The following is a 19636-nucleotide window of genomic DNA, read 5'->3' as shown; positions in this document are numbered from 1 at the left end:
CCTGATGTCACGGAACGATGCCCTATTTCCTGACATATATATTATTAATAGATACTCCAGGGCTGTAACCCAGCTCATCTGCTGCACTGATTACCATGAACCTTCTATGTAGCCACTCCTAGAAATTGCTGCATCTTTGCCGTGACAGTTCAGGACCATAAATTCTGTTGCAATCTGTACATTAAAAATGAGGTATGCTATGATGGATGTGCAATAAGGTAAACACAATGAAAATCAAAGGTAAGACCAATGAAAATACATTTTTTTTTAATCTGTTAAATGATTTGCTAGGATGATCAGTTACAGTATTACTGTACCAGCACTATTAAAAAAGATTTGGCTAGGGAAAAGAGCAGTATGCTCAGCCCTTATTAACTGATATATTTCTTTAAACATGTTCTGGAAGGAAGCAGTAAGAAGCCAACATTATATTTTATTCTGGGATTTCCATGACATCTGGGAAATTTTATAAGGTCCTCTTGTTGCCCAAAATAACAGTCTTGGAATAGAAGAATAAGAAGCAGCGTTTCACAGCTAATCTGTCAGTCACTATGGGGCATTTGTGGAATTTGGTGAATTTAGTTCCGTGAAATCAGTGCTGCCATACTACCCTGGGGTGACATCTGGCCTCACTGGGCAGCCCATCAGCTTGTGACACCTTTGCCAAATATTAAGGCTGGGATGGATAGGCTGGACCTACAAATGTGCCTCGTCCCTTGCAGCTCAGAGAGGACAACTTAGGCAAATGACTCATAAAAGTCAGCATGAAATAAAATCATAACAGACACTCTAAAACCATTTTCCCCAGTGGAGCTTCCATCCTGTATCGCTTCCGTTGGTGCTCTCACTGTGCTGTCACTTAGTGCTGTGATGGTGTGAAGCCACCCAGCTGGCAAGCACTGGCTGTGACAGACAGGCCGCTGTCTGGGCGGCTGTTCAGAGTTCATGGTCATCAGTAGCTCATTGGACATTGTGAGCATGGTGTTGCTGTGTTTATAGACAGAGTAAAAGGTTTGGGAGTATCATAACCTCTTAGTAGACTATGCAGTGAGAATTATGTTCCTAGGTACTTAACATTGAGTGCTACAGGAGTAGATAGCAGATTCCAGACATCGGCACAATGCTAAGCAGTGCATGAAGAATCTAAATCTTCGGACAGTCCAGTTTGGCAGCATTTTGAGTTCATCTTCATAGGACCTAAATAAATAAATGTACTTTTCACTGAGGAGGGAAAAAAGCCGTTCAAAATGACTGCCTGACCGTTGGGCATTGTAGCACTCGCATCACCAGAGCAAACTACCTCATGGATCCTGTTTCATTGGGATCTCAGTGCCACAAATGTTAAATTATTTATGAAGTCTATTCCAGCAGATGGTGAGCATCACCACGAAGAAATTCTGCTGCTGATCCTGTTGTAAGGCATTTCTGGAAATGCCAGAATGTTTTCAGAAAATGTTGACTGAAATTCTCTTTAGAAATGACTGTTGCTTATATTAAAAAGGTATATAATATTACCAGTGTACCTTTGCTTTGCTCTGCTCTGCCAATGTAGTTGCGTTGTTCAGGGCCGATCTCTGATCTTAGGTTTGGAGAGTTATTTGCCACAAAACAACCATGGGAAAAGAGAAGGAGAGAAATAAAAAAATGAATCGCCCACATTCTGCCCGAATTCAGATCTCAGATTTCCCACATCCTGGTATTTAATTTCTCACAGAGTTACCAATGGTTGATCTCACGTCAGGATTAGTGGGAAGAAAAATGAGCACTCCATTGAAACCAGACTTGAGTCTGGAAGGAAGGGACATGTGAGCTCTAGGACCTGGGAGATATCAGATTCAGGGCAGTGAATGGCTTCTACCCCCTCCCCTTCCCTGATTCTCATGCTTATTTTGAGGCAAAATCTGGAAACTGAAATCAGAACAGCAAAGAGGCAGATAGAGTATGTTAGGCAGCTCGCCCATCGCTTTAATAGTCTCCTGAGAACTGTGTTATATAGCAAGGCATTAACTGTAATTTATATTATTATTTTTTTATGTTTAGGAAGAGGAGAATAGATTAACATTGAGGTATAAATTGCAGTAAATCTGTCTCGGTCCTAAAACAAAACATGTTTTGAACACACGTTTCCACCAGGATACCTTTTCTGATTTGATTATAGTATATAGATGTGTTCAACTGGAAAAGAAACTCCCATAAAAGTTTCTGTAATCAAAAGAAAATAATCACTATCTATTAAGTTGGACAGCCCTACTCCCTTTGAATCAGACTATCTTGCATAGAGAAAGAAAAAGCTTTGCCTTGTGGTAACATGGATCATGGCACAGATGGAACTTGAAAAGTTGGGTTGCTGCTCCATGCTGAAAAGGACCATACTTTATTGCCGTTTCCACCAGATTGTGTGGAGATATTAAAGAATTGAAAAATCTTTAAATGCATCACTCTAAATCCTTTAGGAGTTGAACATATTAAGATGACAAGAAGAGTACGTCATTAAACCATAACTACCCTTTCTGGATTACCTGGTATTTGTAGATTTATTGGCAAGATGGCTTAAATTAGGGATATATTTTTAGCCTGCAGCATTACATAATAAAATAGCAGCAGAATTCTTTGCAGTCAAAAAAGGGAGGGGACGGGGGGGGGAGTTTATTAAAACCAACACAAACTTCTCTGATTTTGTGCTTTTGCCTGCACGAAGAAGTGCTCCATGGTTACACAATCAGTAAAGTTTGCAAGAAAAGCATTTCTATTACCCCGTTTTGCTCAGGAGTCGTCACCCTGCCTTTTACTGCAGACCTGCTGTTTAGTCTGAAACTGAAAATTAAACCCAGAACTTCAGCTCTCAAAGTTAAATACTCTGCTGTACTGCCAGCACACAGCCTCACCAGTGTCTGTGTGGTAAGATCTGTGATTAAACTCTTCAGATGTTTTAAAAAGCATTTTACAACTCTGTTGAGCTTTAGTGTTTTTGTTTTCATTTGTTTTTTTTTAAGACAAAAAATAATTTAGCTGTATTATACCATGAAGTCTCACATGAACTCTGCTGAACCAGATCAGAGAACCCAGCTCACTATCTTTCAGAAATATGTTTCTCATTTCGGGGGGGCTTTTCTGAGCACAACCTGGGGAAGGTAGAGCCCTGTATGTTACTCTTTCCTCCAGAAACAAAAAAAAAAAAAAAAAAAAAAAAAGAAAGAAGAGAAAAGCCAAGGGAGACTGAGGAAGAGCGAGGGCAGCAGCAGAGCCCCCCCATGCCCCTGCCCGCCCCGGGGCCCATGCTGGCGGGCAGCAGCATGGCGCAGGCTGTGTGCATGGCCATGAGCTGCTGGGCCTCGGGGCTGGCGCTCGTAAAAATGTCACTGGTGCACTTCCACTGTGAAAGGCTCTTTTATCTTCCCTTCCCACAGCCCCCTTCCAGTGGGTACGCGGGGCCGGGCCCGGCGGCTGCCGCTCGGCCTTACCACATGGCTGGGCCCTAATGAGGTGTGTGCGGCTCTTGGCTGCAGGTTTTCAATCTCTTTCTTATTACTTCAAAGCTGCTGCTCCGAGGTTCAGACAAGTTTGATCACTTGGCAAAATCTCTCAGCTGGGATTCAAAAGGGAAGACGCTTTATTTTATTATTTATCATTACAGATAGATAGCTGTTCCCAAACCGCAGTTGCCAGTGGTTCCGTGGACCAAGCTGTAATGCTTTTTTAAGTGATAAAGGAGGTGAATAACTTCTGGCAGTTGTTTCCTGTCTGTTACAAGCAGTCATTTTTAGTGGGGGTAGGAGGGAGAAAGGAGAATAGCAGAAATCTTACAGGCCTTACTTTATTCGCCTTTTCATGTCCGAAAATCGGAGTGGGCGGGACAAAAGGTAAACGATGTGGGTTTAACCTCCATTTCAAAGCCTGTCCCAGCACTCCTTTTCCTTATCCATTCTGGGAGACCCTCACTGCAGTCCTTCCTCTGTCGCTCAGCTTAAAATATGCACAGAAATCGGTGCTGTTTCAAGCACCACAGGGGTCTGCGAGGAAGGCAGACTCCCTCAGGTTTACCTGTGTGGCCTCCAGTATCCTTTTGGGCTTTGGTATCTCCACTGCCGCAAGAAAGTAGAGCTAATGCAGTGACCCACAGCATTTCAGTGAACTGTACAGCATACGATTTTTAAAGATTTGTGTCCACCTTTTTTTGCTTTTTCATCTAATTATGGACATACATATTAATGATTAGAGACGACTGTTAGAGGTTCTGCTTGCCTTATGCTCCATCCTGGTTTTTGGCTCTGGAGCATGGTATACTGCGTGAATGCAGAGCAGTTTACCACCCCTCCAGTTTACAACCTCCACAAGAGGTTCATAAGAGCAGCTTCTCAAAGCTGGGGTTAGTCCAGCTCAGTTGTATATGTTTCTAACAGCACTGCTGCCTTCTTTTCCTTAATATTTTATTTCCTTCCCACCAGAACTGTTTACATCTTGTAGGGTTGAAGCTCTCCAAGACAAAATGCGTCTCTGTTGGTGTTAGCACAGCACCCGCGATTGCTTCAAGCACCATTTTCACTTTAGGTCTGTGCTTTGCAGATTTTAAATGGTGCTTCCTGCAAAATTCTTCTGACCAGTACTGAGATTTTCCTGGAGATTTTCACTCTCCTTTTAATCACATGGGGAACAGATTTTTTCAAAGTGTTTTGACCTGCTTAGGTCAAAAAGGCACTTGCTATACTCAGATGCCAAAAGGCATTTAAGAAATCTGCCCTGACGTAATTTGGACAGCTGAGTCTCAATTTCAAAAGGCTTCAGCAGTGCAGGCTTCAGCTGCCTTACAGAAACCTCACTGCTGAGTTTACTTCAGGGCTGCTCTAAAATCTGTGGCAAAGTTGGGCACCTGGAGCTGAGGTTTGTTTAAGACCATCTGTAGGAGATCTTGAGAGGCAGAGCCCAAAGCAGGTACTTTTTAGGGTATCTAAATGTCGGCCATCCTAATTCCTGTCTCTGGAAGTTCTCAGTGTGAGCCCTCCTGGATTTAAAAATCCTGTGTCAGATAAGCCCTTTCTCTCAAAGTAACCAGAGTGACCGATAATCACCCCGTTATATCAAACAGTTCTCCTCCTGGGAGATAAGCTAGGAGATAGAGAAATGTTTCTGAATCCCCCTTAATCTAACAGGAAGAAGAGACTTGAATCTATGTTTAAAGAAGGCTGTTCTAACTTAAAGAGGAATGTCCTGTCCTGTCCTGAGGGGATCCTCCTGAGCACTGTCCTGGTCCCCTCTAGTTTTCTGAACCTGTTACTCAAGGACCAAAACTTTGCCAAGTCTTGTGAGGCCCTTTGTGAAGCAGAGGAGGGGGATTTGTAGGAGTGGTTCATGGGTGTGCAAGGATGGTAGCTCTCTCTGACCTCTACTGCTGTTCTTGGCCTGGGCCATGCTCACCAGCAGCTGAGCCCCAGCACAGCCCCAGCAACTTCACTCTGGCTGCCCCAGCTAGTTCACTTCCTCCAACAGCTGGGGATGTGGATTACCCAGTAATCCCCATGAGCAGCCTTTTTGCTAGTCAAGCAGTCTTGTTCCAGCAGTGAAAGGAGAGGACACCCTTAATTTGCTACTCACTGCACAGCTCAAAAGCCACAGGCTAGTCACCTGCAGGACAGCATCAATGTTTTGCTTTATTCTCTTTGCTCCCTTTTCATCCCTTACAGAACAGTTGATTATTTATATAAAAGTGGGGTGACTTCAACAGAAGAAAGATGCATCCTCTGTACACAACAGTTTGGTGCGTAGGCTTCTTCCTAGGAGGTAGAAAACCCAGCCTGAAGTATCTGCTTCAAATCAGAGAGCATGGGGATTTCAAATCAAGTCTACATGCAAGTTTCCAAACCAGTGCTGTTGCATACATGCACACTCAAAGATAAGTCTTATTCTTGCTGTCTGTTGTGGATTGCCTTCCTGAGTGTGGAAACTTTGAGGATATCTCCCAAGTCAAAATGATTTTAAGACACTTGATAGCCCTTAGACTGCTCCCAAGAGCATTAGGCAGCTCTGCACATGCCTACCAGCATTCACTTGGGCATTGGGAAAGTTAAGTGGTAGCTCAATAAGGCTGCTTGCTGGTATCCAAATATTGGGCTCACACTACAGCCAAGTCTGTAATCTTTTGAAGGCCAAGATCCTTAGGTGACAAGGTGGACAATGAGAGGCTAAGTCCAAGGGAATTTAGACATTTAAAGCAAGAATGTTGGTTCCCAGTCGTTAAATCTCAACCCAAAACTGCCCCATCAGCTGCCACCTCTCTGTTTGTCTCTCTGTTTATCTGTAATGCCATTTAAGTACCAAAAGTTTTACTTCCTTGGGGGGCCTGCCTGCACACTACCCCAGGCTGCCCCATGCCTTAGTCAATGGCTGCAGAAACAGTGCTGGGAGAGGGCAGAGGGTCTTGGAGCTGCTCTGTAGGCAGAGGTTTTAACAGTGCTTTTAACCACCAGGCTAAAGAAGTTGTGCTCCTTGCACTCTAGGAGTGAGTGTACAGAAATTGCTTGCTTGTGGGCTGACTGATTTACATGTATTCAGCTATGGAGTTTCTGTATTAAAATAACTTCCTTAGGTGCTCTTCTTAAAAACATGCTTTAATCCATCAGTAAGAAGAGTTGTGTGGCCTTTCTGTATATGATGATCTCTTCTGCTCTAATAAATCCTTTTATTGTGATGCGTGAAGTAAATACCTGCAAAAATTTGAGCTCTGAATCCAGCTTCTGGAATTAAACTTTGCCTCATTGCTGAATGACAGCTGTCACCGAGCTTGCCAGTGTGCTTTGCAGGGGGTGAAGCAGCTCGAAGCAGCAGATCCCACCTTAAGCTTCAAGCAGAGCAAACCTGTTCTGAGCATCTGTTCGTGCTGTAAGAATTTCTAAAGCGTTTTGGCAGTGGAGCAGTTGGGATGGCACTGTGTCTCAGCTGGGCACAGCCCGGACCCCTGCATCTGCAATAGGAACCACTGGCTTCAGGGATTCCTCTGCAAATATTAGCTTGCATGCCAGGGGATTTCAGACAAGTTAACAGCAGACAATGGTCCACAGTTTGCAAGTTGCTCTTGTCAGCAGTTCTTTTTGACATATCTATTCAAGCATACCCTCTCGGGCTTAGAAAGCAGCCAGCAAAATCTGTGCCAATAGCTAATACTTTGTTACAAAATAAAAGCTCTGACAAATTCAGAGACTCCATCTGTAGCATTACTGTGATCCTGCAGTTCATCTCACAAAATTGGTTCTAGTTTTTTAAATCAGCAGTTCAGAAATTCATGAGCAGAAGGTGAAAAAACTGAATTGCCAGCTGAATTGCCAGTGAGTTTCTTGAGGCAAAGACAATTAACCTTGAAGTAGCCATGAAGGAGCTTTGCCCCTGGGTATTAGGACAAACATTTTTACAAAAATGCCAGAGAGTTGCCCTTCTGCAGGTGAGGGGAATGCTTCTCTGAAACACCAACAATTGTCTTATCTTTGGGTTTTGTTGTGACCATTTTGGGAGGTCCCCCCCAAAAAAAGGAATGCAGCAGGCACACAAAGTTGGAACTAAACTTGTCTGTTCTTGAGGACACCAGGATGCTACTGGCTGCTTGTACTGCCAGAAAAATAGCCTGCACCAACCAAATGTGGATCACCAAATGGAGGTCTTGGGGGAGCAGGTAGAGCTACATTTCACCCGTGCAGAATGTTGTGGGGAAGAAGTCTCTTGGATATACAGGGTGACTCTGACCTGGAAAGGTGCTGTAATTTAAATAGTCATTCATTGCACAGCTGCATTCTGGGTGGTGTCACCACTGAGCTTTAGGTGCATGTGCTAGTGGTTATCACTTCACACATTCCTGCAGTATACACCAGTGTGTTTCTCCACAGTGGAGAACCTTCAAAAGCAGAGATGCTGCATCGTAGCTCTGGAGAGTGTTAGTGGGTCCACGCATCTCGACACTGCTGTTCTGTGCCCTTTTAGGTGTCCCAGGGGATCGCAGACATCCACACAGAGCAGGCGGGCATGACACAGGAGACCGGCACCCTTCTGGCCTGGCTGCTGGATACCAGATGAGATACCCAGGGCATCTAAAACAGCTCCGGGCTCCTATCTTCAGGCAACCGGATCCCACCAAGGATGTCATGTTTTGAAATCGTGTGTTGGGGAAGCCCAAATAGGCATACTGGCTGCAGATAGCAATTCTAACTGAAGCTTGCTGTCCTGCCTCCTGGTCTTTTTTGTTACCTTCGCCACTGTTAAACCGGGGCTAACAACAATGGTGCCAGCCCCCCGCAGAATAGCCCTTCTCAGGGCAGATACTTGCTGTGAGCCATGGGAAGCATCTGTCCTTTCTCTCCTGCTGGGACCCAACACTAGTGAGAGGTGAGGCGGCTGCACTGGTGGGTTCCAGTCCAGTGTACACATCTGCCAGCCACTTGCCAGTGATACCTCTCAAGAAAAGACCCGCTAAACATTTGTGTATATAGGATATTTGGAGAAAGCCTTCTTGCTGCTCTTTTTTGGGAGAGAAAACAGCTCCACATCGCTCCCAGCTTGGTGGACCAGTTATTGTTATTCATGGTGGAAATGGCTCAGGGTGCTGGCTTGCAGTTTGCCTGCAAGCTGTGCACGGGACAACCCAGGACAGGACATGCCATGTAAAACTGTCTCTGTGGCACGTCCCCATGTCAGTCAGCACCTGAGGATACACGTGTGTGGGGCATGCGGGTGCGCGGGGAACCACGTGGGATATTGTCTTAGCAGCAGGGGGTAAAGCCTGAGCTATGCATGTGAGCATTTACCCTTCAGGTTCATGTCCTGTTCACCCTGAGGTCTGCGTGGCTGTGGCTTCCCTGTTAGCAGGATCCAACTGGGTTAGTTTGAAGCTTTCTCGGGTTTCTCTTTGCAGTCTCTTTGCCTGGCCAGTTGCAAGCTTGCTGCAGCAGCAAACAAATAACCAGGGGAGTAGCTGTTCAAGGCAAAACTGGGTCGATGAACGTTTACGCTCAATTAACACATGTCACCATTCTGTCTCCACAACTACAGTGAGTGCACCTAAAAAGTGAGAACAACCTGAATTAAGGCTGCCATGTAACTCGAAACCTTTGCTTCTTGGCTGAGCGCTTCCTGTGGTGGTGTTGCTGAATTTATGCTCTCCATGGCTATCATGCTGTGACTGAGTGACTTGGATTTCTAATGTCTGCTCTAATGACCATGCTTTCCTTCTTGATTTTTGCCCTTCTCTTCAACTTGATCGGAAGCACACCTGGATTTACAAAATATTTCACTCCAGCCCCAGTTCCTCCTTCGACTTTAGACTCAGGGACTGACCCTATGATACACGGCTATGCCATCGACCTTGGTGGGTCTATGTGGACTTGTAAGTGCCTGGAGGGTGCTAACTGATGGTAAAGCATCTTTTCCCTGAGGTGCCTAGTGCCCTGACACGCCACACAGCACACTTCAATACATTTGCGTCTGAACCAACTTAGTGCAGAGCTGGTTTGCAACTTCTAGGGGGCGCACAGTCTTCAAAATGCCTGCCCCCTCCATCTTCTGGGGGGAGACGTGTATGCATGCGGGTGCTATAGAGGCAAAGGGTAGGCTGAGGATCACAGCTGCACAACATTCTGCTATTTGCAACCAGTTTTTCACCAGTGCAAAAAATCCCTTTTTGTTCCTGTCTTATACATTAGCATTTTCTCTTTCAGAACCTCTACTTGCTTCTTCCTTTGGGTCCCTCCATGCATATATGTCTGATTTGTATTACCCCTCTGCTTGAATTGTAAGCACCTCAGAGCAGCAATCATGTCTCCATCTGTGTCTTGACAAGGGACTTACATGATAGGTTGGCTTAAAACCACCCATCTGTAACTGAGCTATCTTAGGCTTTTGCAAGGAATGAACTTAATGAAGGAAAAGTTTCTTTTTGCTGCACAACAATATGATCCCTTTACCAGCTTTTCTTCATGCAAAAAAGTCTTTCCCAAGACTGATGTGAATTTGAAGTCTGTCCGTCCCACAGATTTTTAAATAATTATTTTATTATTTAAATATGGGAGGGGGGCCTGCAGCTTGGATTTTTGGGTTCTTATCCTTCCAGGTACTACAGGTACACACATTTGAATGTACATAGTCAGATGAGAGAAACTCATCCTTCATTACATGATCACACATATATAGATGAAGGAAGAGCTTCTCATTCTTTTTCTTGGTCACTGTAGCAGGGGCTACCACACAAAAAAAATATTGTGGGATTCACAGAAAAAATCACTAGAGTGGGCAACTCTTTAACTACCCTGTGACTACCCTGGCTGGGCTCTGACATGTGTTTGCCACATACTTTGCCTCTCCCCCATCCTTATTCCGTGATCAGAAGTCCATCTTCATGGAAAATGAGTCCATCACGTTCTAGTTGTCTCCTGAACAAGCCAAGTGTAAAAGAAAGTGAGCTGCCGCTCTGCGCCTGCACATGCGCGACTGTCTTCTGGGAAACGATGATGAGAGGCTCAGGGCTGACCACGGTGCTGTGAGGAATTAAGCACATGATCATCATCAATTACCAAAACATGTCTACCTGAATTATGTTAAGAGCACAGAACCTACAGTCATAATTTTAAACTGAAATACTTGGCTTGGAGGCAAGGCTGGTGTTTGCCTTGATCATCCCAAGTTCTGAATTACCAGGGCTCAAACCAACATATTTTACACTGTCTCTCCATGTGCAGCCCAAATAAGCCCTTCATTATATGCCTGTAGGTACCATTTTTCTTCTTGACTGTAATGTAACAGTCACAGTCCTGTTCTGCGGGGAAGGTAAGCCGGGAAAATGCATTACACATTAATGTGATTCGATGGAGTATGAGCACAGGTCCTCTAGTGCCGCCAGGGACAGGGTAAAATTTGCTTAATCATTTTGTGAGTCAGGGATCGTTTTCATAGCAGCACTGTGAATATAACTGCTACAAGTGGACATGAGTTGTTGTGAGGAAGAAACTGTTCATCTGCATGATAGATTGGTGTCCACTGGAATTTAAATATTAATTGAAAAGTCAAGGTCAGAGGGCAGCTGACATTTGACTTTGCTCTCTTTCCTCCATCCATGGCTTTGATCATGCTACATCTTTCTTTGTGCCTGGTGCTCGAAAGAGTACCCCAGGGTCATGGCCTGTTTCCTAGTCAAGAGGTAAAACCCTACTGGCTTAAATATCTGAGGCCCGAGCTTTAGTGGGGGCTGGGGGTATGAAGGGAGAGGGGGGAGCATTTGCTTCATGCTTTTCACATTTCCCACATAACCCAAAGCAGACTAAACAAAACCAGTGTGAAATCTCATGGCTTGATGCTGCTATGGTTATATTTTTTAAGCTGTCATCCATTCATTTATACTTATGTTTATTCCCTGGATTTACAGCTTTTTTTTTCCCAACCTTTTCTTGCAGGGAGGGGGGAAGTTTGAAACCTTTTGAAAAAGGGTTGCAGTGAGCAGTGGCCTATGATTAAAGCCCAGTGTTTTTCCTTGATGCCGCTCCTCCGCAGCAGTGTCACACATGGTAGCATTTAGGAGCCCTTCACAGCTGAGGTGTTTCAAACACTAATGAATGGAAGTTTGGTCATATAACGCAGGCAAGCTTTAAAGCATGCTTTGCTGAATGGTGTACTGTAGTGGCCTGGGAAAGGAAGAGAGTTATAAATTGTGTCAGTTAGCCACCCAGACAAAATGAAGCCATGTGGAAAATCAAATCTATTAAAGTATGAAGACTGTTATAAGCTGTTTTAAGCTGGTCATTCTTGAAGGGTCTCAGTTGGCTGAGGGGGTAAATTCCTGTTTTTCCTAGATCTTTTTCACGTGCTGTCTCAGGCAATGATGTGCAGCATTTGATAAAAAACAACCTTTCACTGACAGCCCCTTTTATCAGAAATGTTTATTGCCTCCAGTTTACTGCCCATGTCCTGAAAGGTACTGCATGTTTGTTAAATAAGCAGTGTAAGAACATTGCATTCGGGACTGAAGTCGAACATGAAGGCAGCAGTGGGTTGGAGAAGGACAACTGATGAGGAGGAGAAGGCTTCCCAGAGCACCCGCTTAACGTTGGATGCCTGCTCAAAAGGCTTTCCATTTCCTAGCGGCCTGTCTCTGCTGGTGATAAGAGGGCCATGACAGAGCACGACACAAATTACTTTATCATGGCACTACCTGGGGTAGGAGGAAGTCCTGGCAAACCAAAATGGGGTGTCTGGAGAACAGGAGACCTTCCTCTCCTCCCCAAGGTGGCTTCTTGAGATGTCACAGCAGCTATAAAGGGCATTTGGTTAGCTCAGGAGGTAATTGTCGGCTTCCTGAGAGAAGAGTGAGGTGACAGCCGATGACACACGGTCGCCACAGTATTGATTTTTTCTGTTTGTGTATTCTAGGAAGAGACTGAAGAAACGTCCTCACAAGAGTCTGCAGAGGAAGACTAGGAGGCCGCACCATGCAATTTCTACCTCATCAGCAGTTGGGTCTTTTGAAGGGAGAAGACACTGCCTTGACCACTTATTTTCTATTGCCATGGTCTTTCCACTTTTGCCTGGGGGGAAAAAAAAAATCACATAACCTTAAAAAGGATTTGACTAATCATCTTCTTTGTAATCCCTTCACAGTCCCAGGTTTAGTGAAAAACTGCTGTAACACAAAGGGGACACAGATTAACGATGCAACCTTTAATTACTGTTTTCTTTTTTCTTAACCTACTAATAGTTTGTTTGAGCTGCTAAGTAAGGGTGAATGGGTCAAGAAGAGCTCCGAATCAGGTTTATGTCACTCACTGCACTGCATATGAGCAAAAACTTGTATAGTCATTAAAATGGGCATTGAAATAGGAAAGGCTGGGTGTGTAACACTAAAGCCTTGCAACACTTCCAGCAACCCACTCCCTACTTAGTGAACTCCCTGTTTTAGAACACCAAAGATAAGGGATAGATACTACTCTTTTTTTTGTAACCTTCTTGTAGACTTGTACTTGATTTTTTTTTTATTAAGACTTACTGTTATTTCAGGAAAAAAATTGAAAGCTGATCCTTCACTTCATTCAGCTGGTAATCGGAAGAAAGAAATCAACACGAAAAAGGTACTTCCATTTTGCAAAAGGGAAGAAAGACAAAGATACGTTGTATAGTTATAGATACAAACATATCAGCAGAAGTAGTAGTAAACAAAATGAACAGCCCTCACCTTCTGGACAGTAGGAAGCCAGACGGAGTCGGCTTTCTGTAGAGCCAGGCGTTTTCTATGGAAACAAAAATGACTGACACCAAACACTCTTATGCCATTATTGACTAAGTCTTTATCAAGAAAAGTGTTTTAAAACAAGAAAGGTACCTCAATATTAATCATTAATTCATCTGAACAAAAAACCATGTTTTGCATAGTTTCAACTAATTCCAGTCATCCTGTACCAGTATTTCAAAAGAATTGAAGCTCTCCTCATTACTCATCAGTCATGATGTAAGAACCAACACCACGTACCTCAGCTAAGCTCGTGCATTACTTTAAGCAATGTATTTTGACATAGGATGGTTCACTGAGCACCTCTGTGCCAGTGGCATTTCTCCATCTTTTCATTCAAAGCAGCACTTTTAGCACCAGATGCAATATTACCCCACTATTCAATACTACCTCTGATTTTTACAATTAACTCAACAGACTGATAAATACATGCTGCTATACACATTAAATGCAGGAAATTTTTACTGGGTAGATAATCATGAGTATCTGCATTTTCCCCTTATTTCTACTTCAACACTTAATTGCAGTTAAGGAAGCAATATCTTTATTGTGTTTCAGCATGACTATGTATTTTTTCTTTCTCTTGGTTTGTTTTTGGTTTTTTTTAATGTACTTACCCTATTCTCTGCTAGACTTCTGTGTAATGTACTGTTAACTTGAATATATTTTTGTACTGAATTGCTGATAGGTTTGTGAGGATAATTTTTCTTCAGTGACACTACATGACATAGAAAAAAATTTAGCTGTAATGTTTAAATATTACTGTCCAAGTTTGTACCTCAAATGAATTGTTTAAAAAAATGGACTAATTGATTGACAAAGACCTACCTCCAGACTTTAAATGGAATGAACTTGTTACTTTCAGCATTAGTTTTGAGACGTTTGAAACAGTTAGGACTGCAACTAATCCCTAATTCAAAACTATTTTTGTAAAATAACTTGTGGAAAATGAACACATTTTAAATTACTTTCGTATTAAAAAAAAAAACGAACAAAAAAAACCCTTCAAAGAAACTTGAAGCTTTGTAGGTGGGAAGCAACAAGCTCAGCTTTTGCATAATGCAATCACAAATATGTGTTTAAAAAAATAATTAGTAGATTGTAAGAAAATACTTAACAAGTATTTTCATGTATTTTACACAAATGTGATTTTGTAATATGTTTCAGCCAGATTTATTTTAAATGCTTCTTATGTAGAGGTTTTTTATTCTCCTCTCTCTCACATTTGTTGTTTTTTCTCTCTCCCCTCTTATTTCGTTTGCTCTATTTCTGTTTTATTTCCCTTCTTCCTCTCTTTCCTAGGCAGTACTTTGTACCATTGTATTAATAACTGGGCCAGGGGTAGTTTCTCAGGAAGGCGTCTGTTGGTATGGCTTTAGTACCGAGCCAAATGCAGTTAAAGATAACTACTTACTGGCTTCTTCCAAGAGGCAGTGTCAAGAAATGCGGACCTCTTTGAAAGCCCGCAGAGGGTTCAGTGACGGAAATCGCTGAGAAAGAGCTGATCAGAGTGTTACAACTAGACATGTTAATATTAAGTGAAAGAGAAATAATCCTAGCTATACAGTAGCTCTAACAGGCCAAATCCAGTGTCACTTGAAGGCAGTAGAAGCAATTCTACTGACTTCAAAGGGTGTCGAATCAAGCCTTAGCAAGTCCCGTTTGGGGTTTGGGGTTTTTTTTGCTTTTTTTAAAACCACAGTATTCAGTGGATGACACAGAAATAATCACTGGGTGTGTGTCACACTTCAACCTCCGAGAGACTTACCACTCTGATGAACTGAATCTTGTATTTTCTATATATTGTAGTACAATCAAAACACATTACTACCTCTTAGGGCCTACTATACCTCATTTTTTCAGACTGAAAAATTGCATGTGGCCATTGAGTCAGTGAGAACATCATAAAATTTTTTATATATATAGTTTATTTTTATGGGAGATAAATTTTATACGACTGTTCTTCGCTGTCATTGGTCACTGCTAACTAAGACTGGACATTTAACTCTTCTACCATTTCTGCAAGAGAGGTGTGTTTGCAGGAAAAAAAAACGCTTCAAGATGTTTAACTACAGTTTACTTTTTCTTTTGAGTGTCTTCTAACTTTTTGCTTTGTTCTTCGTGTAGAGTTGCTGTCTATGATTGTACTTCGAATCGCTTGCTTGTTGAAAATGTTCCTTTAATGGATTATCACAGTCTGTTCAGCACAATAAACATAATAGCCTCTGTGATCCCCATGTTGTTTGATTCCTAGACTTTTGTCACAGTTCCATAAAATGGGTAATAAAGTTTGGTCACAGTGACCAAATTTGTAAAAGCTTTGCATGCAAGTAGTCTTTTTCTTTTTTTTTTTTTTTTTTTGTCCCAGGACCATAAGCGTGTGCCTGAGAAGAGGTTCATTTCCTCTTAGGGGCCCCAGGGGTGGGTGCCTACAGCAGAGGGACACATCTTATGAGGCGCCCCTAAAGGTGAGGCACCTGTTCCCATCATGGGACTGGGCGTGCCAAGCTAAGGCACCTTAGCCTGCCGGACAGGAAATACTATAACACAGGCAAGGCTGAAATGGATTTTGTTGCCTGGCTTCTAACCCACCTCTTGGGGGTCCACTGAGATGATGAGCCTTCGCCTCTTTTCAGCCGAGATTGCAGTTCACATCCAAGTTCATACAGGTTATATTATGCAGCCATTAGGTTAAAAAGAGCAGGTACTCAGAGCAGCAGAGCCAGGGATGTGGCTGGGTACGGTCTGGGGCAAAACTTGAGGAGCACAGGAAACTGCAAAAAATACCCACCCCTCCAAAGTTCTCATAGGCAGGTTTGAAAGGATTCTTCTGGTTTCCCCTCTTCATTTGCTCTTACATGGTCTCCTGGCCTGTTATGACGAGATTGAAAGATTGTGATGCACATCCGTTCATTCATCTTTGCAACCATGCCTCTCTCACCTAAGACGATTGTTCAGATACTAATTCCTCAGATGTTTAGGTTTATACATTCTTTGCGTTCACTCATTTGCAAACTCTTCATCTGATCTCTTTTGGCTTAGTAACCTCAGCTTTCCCAAGGGTATGTTCCCTTTGGACTCGGTTACTTGTAAAACAACCAAAATACAGTCACAGAAAAAAAACATTAACACCATTCAGTCCTGAGTCAGAGATGTGAGTAATCGCATTCAGCACATTATGTATGCTCTTCTCTCCTTGCTCACCCTCCCCAGCAGTATTAAAGAATCATTCCACTTTTCAGTCTTCCTGGTGGTCTTCTTCCCTGTGGTTGCCATCACTCAGCTCTTCCTGTTATTTTATCTGATATGATGCTCCAGCTGTAACCCACCCACCTTATGGCTCAGCCAAGTGGCTGAACTTCTGCTACTCTGTGCTTAGCTCCCCTCCACTGCTTACTAGTCATTCCTCCAGCTTGCTCCCTTTTCGGGGCATCTTCCAATAAACTTCTGCGCGCTTCATGCCACAGTGGGACTAGTTGTGTGTATAAAACTGATCAGCTTCTGCAGGAGGCCTGCGTTTATCTAGCAGCTGAGTGCTTTATCCAAGGTGCCTGTGGCAAGGGTCATATTAGGTTTCTGCTTCTGCTTTCCACTCCCGTCACATCACATCCACACAAAGACAGGGAATTACCGAAAGCTGGTGATGCCAGTGCCTTGCACAGCAATTTAATTGTCTGTAGCTTTTTTTTTTTAAAACCAGAACATCTGGTCTGCTCATCGTTAGAGACAGGATCCAGAGCAATGACAACAATGTGTTTCTCTGATCACAAGAGAGGAGTCAGATTTGTCACACCTCAGACTTCACCTGAAGCCTGATGAAGCCATGTTTCTCACCCCAGGACCTTTGCATATATGGATGTAGAATTTCTCTCTCTCAAGTCATCCCTTTTTGATCCCCCACCATCTTCCTGATCATATAATTTTTAAACATGCAAATGTACTTTGGCACATAGCCTTTAGTGCAAATAAAGGTCCAATTGCTGTATGCCTTTTTGATTCAGAAACAATACAAGCTGAAGCTTTATTACATCTACTTGCTCAGTCAAATGAACGTCTGCCACTGTGTGTTACATATATTGTCTGAAAAATACAGACATTAGTGCTGTCTGGACTTTTCATAGCCAGGACAATTAATGTGGGTTAATGCTCTGTTCCTGCCTGGCTCCTGGACCCATAGGCTGCATACCACACCAGGGACACTAATGACAGGGAAAGCCCGACCCCACCTCACTCAGAACGAAGCTGCCCCATGCACCACTCCACCTTGCTCTGGGACATCTCCAGCCTGCAGCTCTCACTCTAGCGGAGTTGCTGCTCCAACCATCCTCACGTCCTTTAGTCAGTCTGATGAGCTCTGCTGTTGCCATTACCCTCCAGGCTGATTCACCTCCATGTGACAGCAACGTTTAATGTGTCTTTTTTCTTCCTGCCTTTGACTTCCCCCTGCCACCCAAACAACCTTTTGGCCTATTGGGAATTTTTTTTCATTTCTTTCCTTCCCACTTGTGATTTAATGCTTCCCCCCTGCTTTATTGCTCCAGACGTGCAGTACACTTGTTCCAGTATTCAAGAAAAGAAGGCTTCTTCCTGTAATTAACACCCTCTGAAGATACATGAATGTAATTAGATTAGCCTGAAGATAACAGTCCAATGTGGAAGCAGTTTAAGTGGGAAGCAATCTGCCTGTTTACATTCTAAAATAAGGCTGCAGATGGCTGTGCCCCAAACCTGCAGCACGGGATTATCATCAGCTTTTATCTGCTAGCAAAAGGGGAAATTGAAACGTTAGGAGATAAGACACAAGTCTTCAACAGTGCTTCCCTAATAAGATGGGGATAATTAAGCACAGCTAAAAACATTAGCATTGTCATATAAAGGAGGAGCTTTACATTGTTAATAATGGCTCCGGTAAAACTGGAGCAGGAATCCAAACATATGCTACATTAAGACATGCTATTAAAATAATCAGTGAAAGAAAATAACAAATGAAAGTTGGGTGGATCTGAAAAACCAATGGCAGGCAGAAACATTAATTAGCCAGAGAGGAAACTTTGCAAAGGCAGAAGTCCCATCAAAAAACAAGATTACGTTACAGTATATATGAATGTCAGCTACAAAATATAATGTGAGACCACCAAAGATTATGTTTTTAATCGTAGGGAGTTTTAATTCAGAAGGTCTAATAAGTATATATAGTCCCTTAAGGCATTTTATTCTTAGTTCAGGGAGTAGGCAGAAAAATAAGGATATTTTTATTGCATTGGAACACATTTGCCATAAAACCATAGTTTTAGCAATATCACATAATAAAAACTAAAATTTAAATCAACATTTGAAAACAAATCAGCTCAGCAGATGCATAGAAGGAGTTATTTTGGCCTGATATAACTGCAGAGTATTGGCTTTAAATCTACATCATAGTCTAAGATAGGGGTTTTATGAGGCCTGACTTGCTCTAAAGGTGTTTACAATGAACTACCACTCCTAGACTGCAACTGTGCTTGGGTCCAACACAAATTAATCTCTATCTAAGCCGCTGTTACAAGACTATTTTTGCTGAAGGTTCATAATGTGCTCAGTTTGGGAAGGTTCAGGTTTGGCATTTATATCCCAACAGATACACAGTAACTTCAGTGAGATCCAAAACCCGGGGAGTGTCACCCGCTGGCATCTCCCTCTGCAATCCAGACTTTTGGTCTCCTCAGAGCAGGAAAAAGCTGGAGAAAAGTAGGACCACATATGGCTGTTCTTGGTTACTGGCAATGCCTTTGAGATCCACCTCACTTGAGATCCACCAGTTATAGTCCCCATAGGTCTCAGAGGTACCACCATGACTGCTCAGTAAATCACCTTACTTCTTTGCGGGGTGAAAGGGGTTTTGCACTAAACAACACCATGTGTGGCAAAGCTCAAGACACAGAACTTTTGTGTGAGGAGGCCATAACAAAAAACCCCACTCCCACCTTTGCAAACAGTTTACAATCACGAGATGCATCTCTCTGTGATTTTGGGTGTGTGCAACTGTACAGCAGGACCATAACTGTGACTGTATCTTTTTAACACTTTAAAAATATATATATATTTTAGATTTTTTCAAAGGTTTCTGGTGATTCTCCATCACGTGTGCCGCTGGCACACCCAGCGAAGTGTTATATTGTATTTAAAACAACAACACAGCAATGGCTCGGCACAGGGTAGGAGACGAGAATGAATGTCAGAAGCCTTGTATTACCAGACCAATAAGGACATTTATTTCCTGAATAAGTTTCAGTGCATCATTATTTACAATTTTATAGGGGCAAAAGTGACGGTTTCTGATCAAAATCCTCAGAATTAAATTGCTTCATCAGCACTTAATTATCCATGCTGGGAAAGGAAGCTAGCTTCCTC

At 42.9% G+C, this 19636-nt stretch overlaps 1 protein-coding gene across 3 annotated transcripts in view; it reads left to right on the top strand.

The window, feature by feature from the left end:
• Positions 1-15477, top strand: part of HMGA2 (high mobility group AT-hook 2) — a 169892-nt gene extending 154415 nt beyond the window's left edge. For all 3 annotated transcript variants that reach the window (XM_075080887.1, XM_075080888.1, XM_075080886.1), the window contains one exon: positions 12394-15477. In XM_075080887.1, the coding sequence (XP_074936988.1) occupies positions 12394-12441 (48 nt within the window). In that variant the 3' untranslated portion in view covers positions 12442-15477. The remainder of the gene's footprint in view (positions 1-12393) is intronic.
• Positions 15478-19636: the final 4159 nt, after the last annotated feature.

Source organism: Phalacrocorax aristotelis, chromosome 1 (genome assembly GCF_949628215.1).
Source record: "Phalacrocorax aristotelis chromosome 1, bGulAri2.1, whole genome shotgun sequence".
Taxonomy (NCBI): domain Eukaryota; kingdom Metazoa; phylum Chordata; class Aves; order Suliformes; family Phalacrocoracidae; genus Phalacrocorax; species Phalacrocorax aristotelis.
The sequence above is the reverse complement of the archived record's forward strand: the minus strand, read 5'-3'. Positions and strand labels throughout refer to the sequence as shown.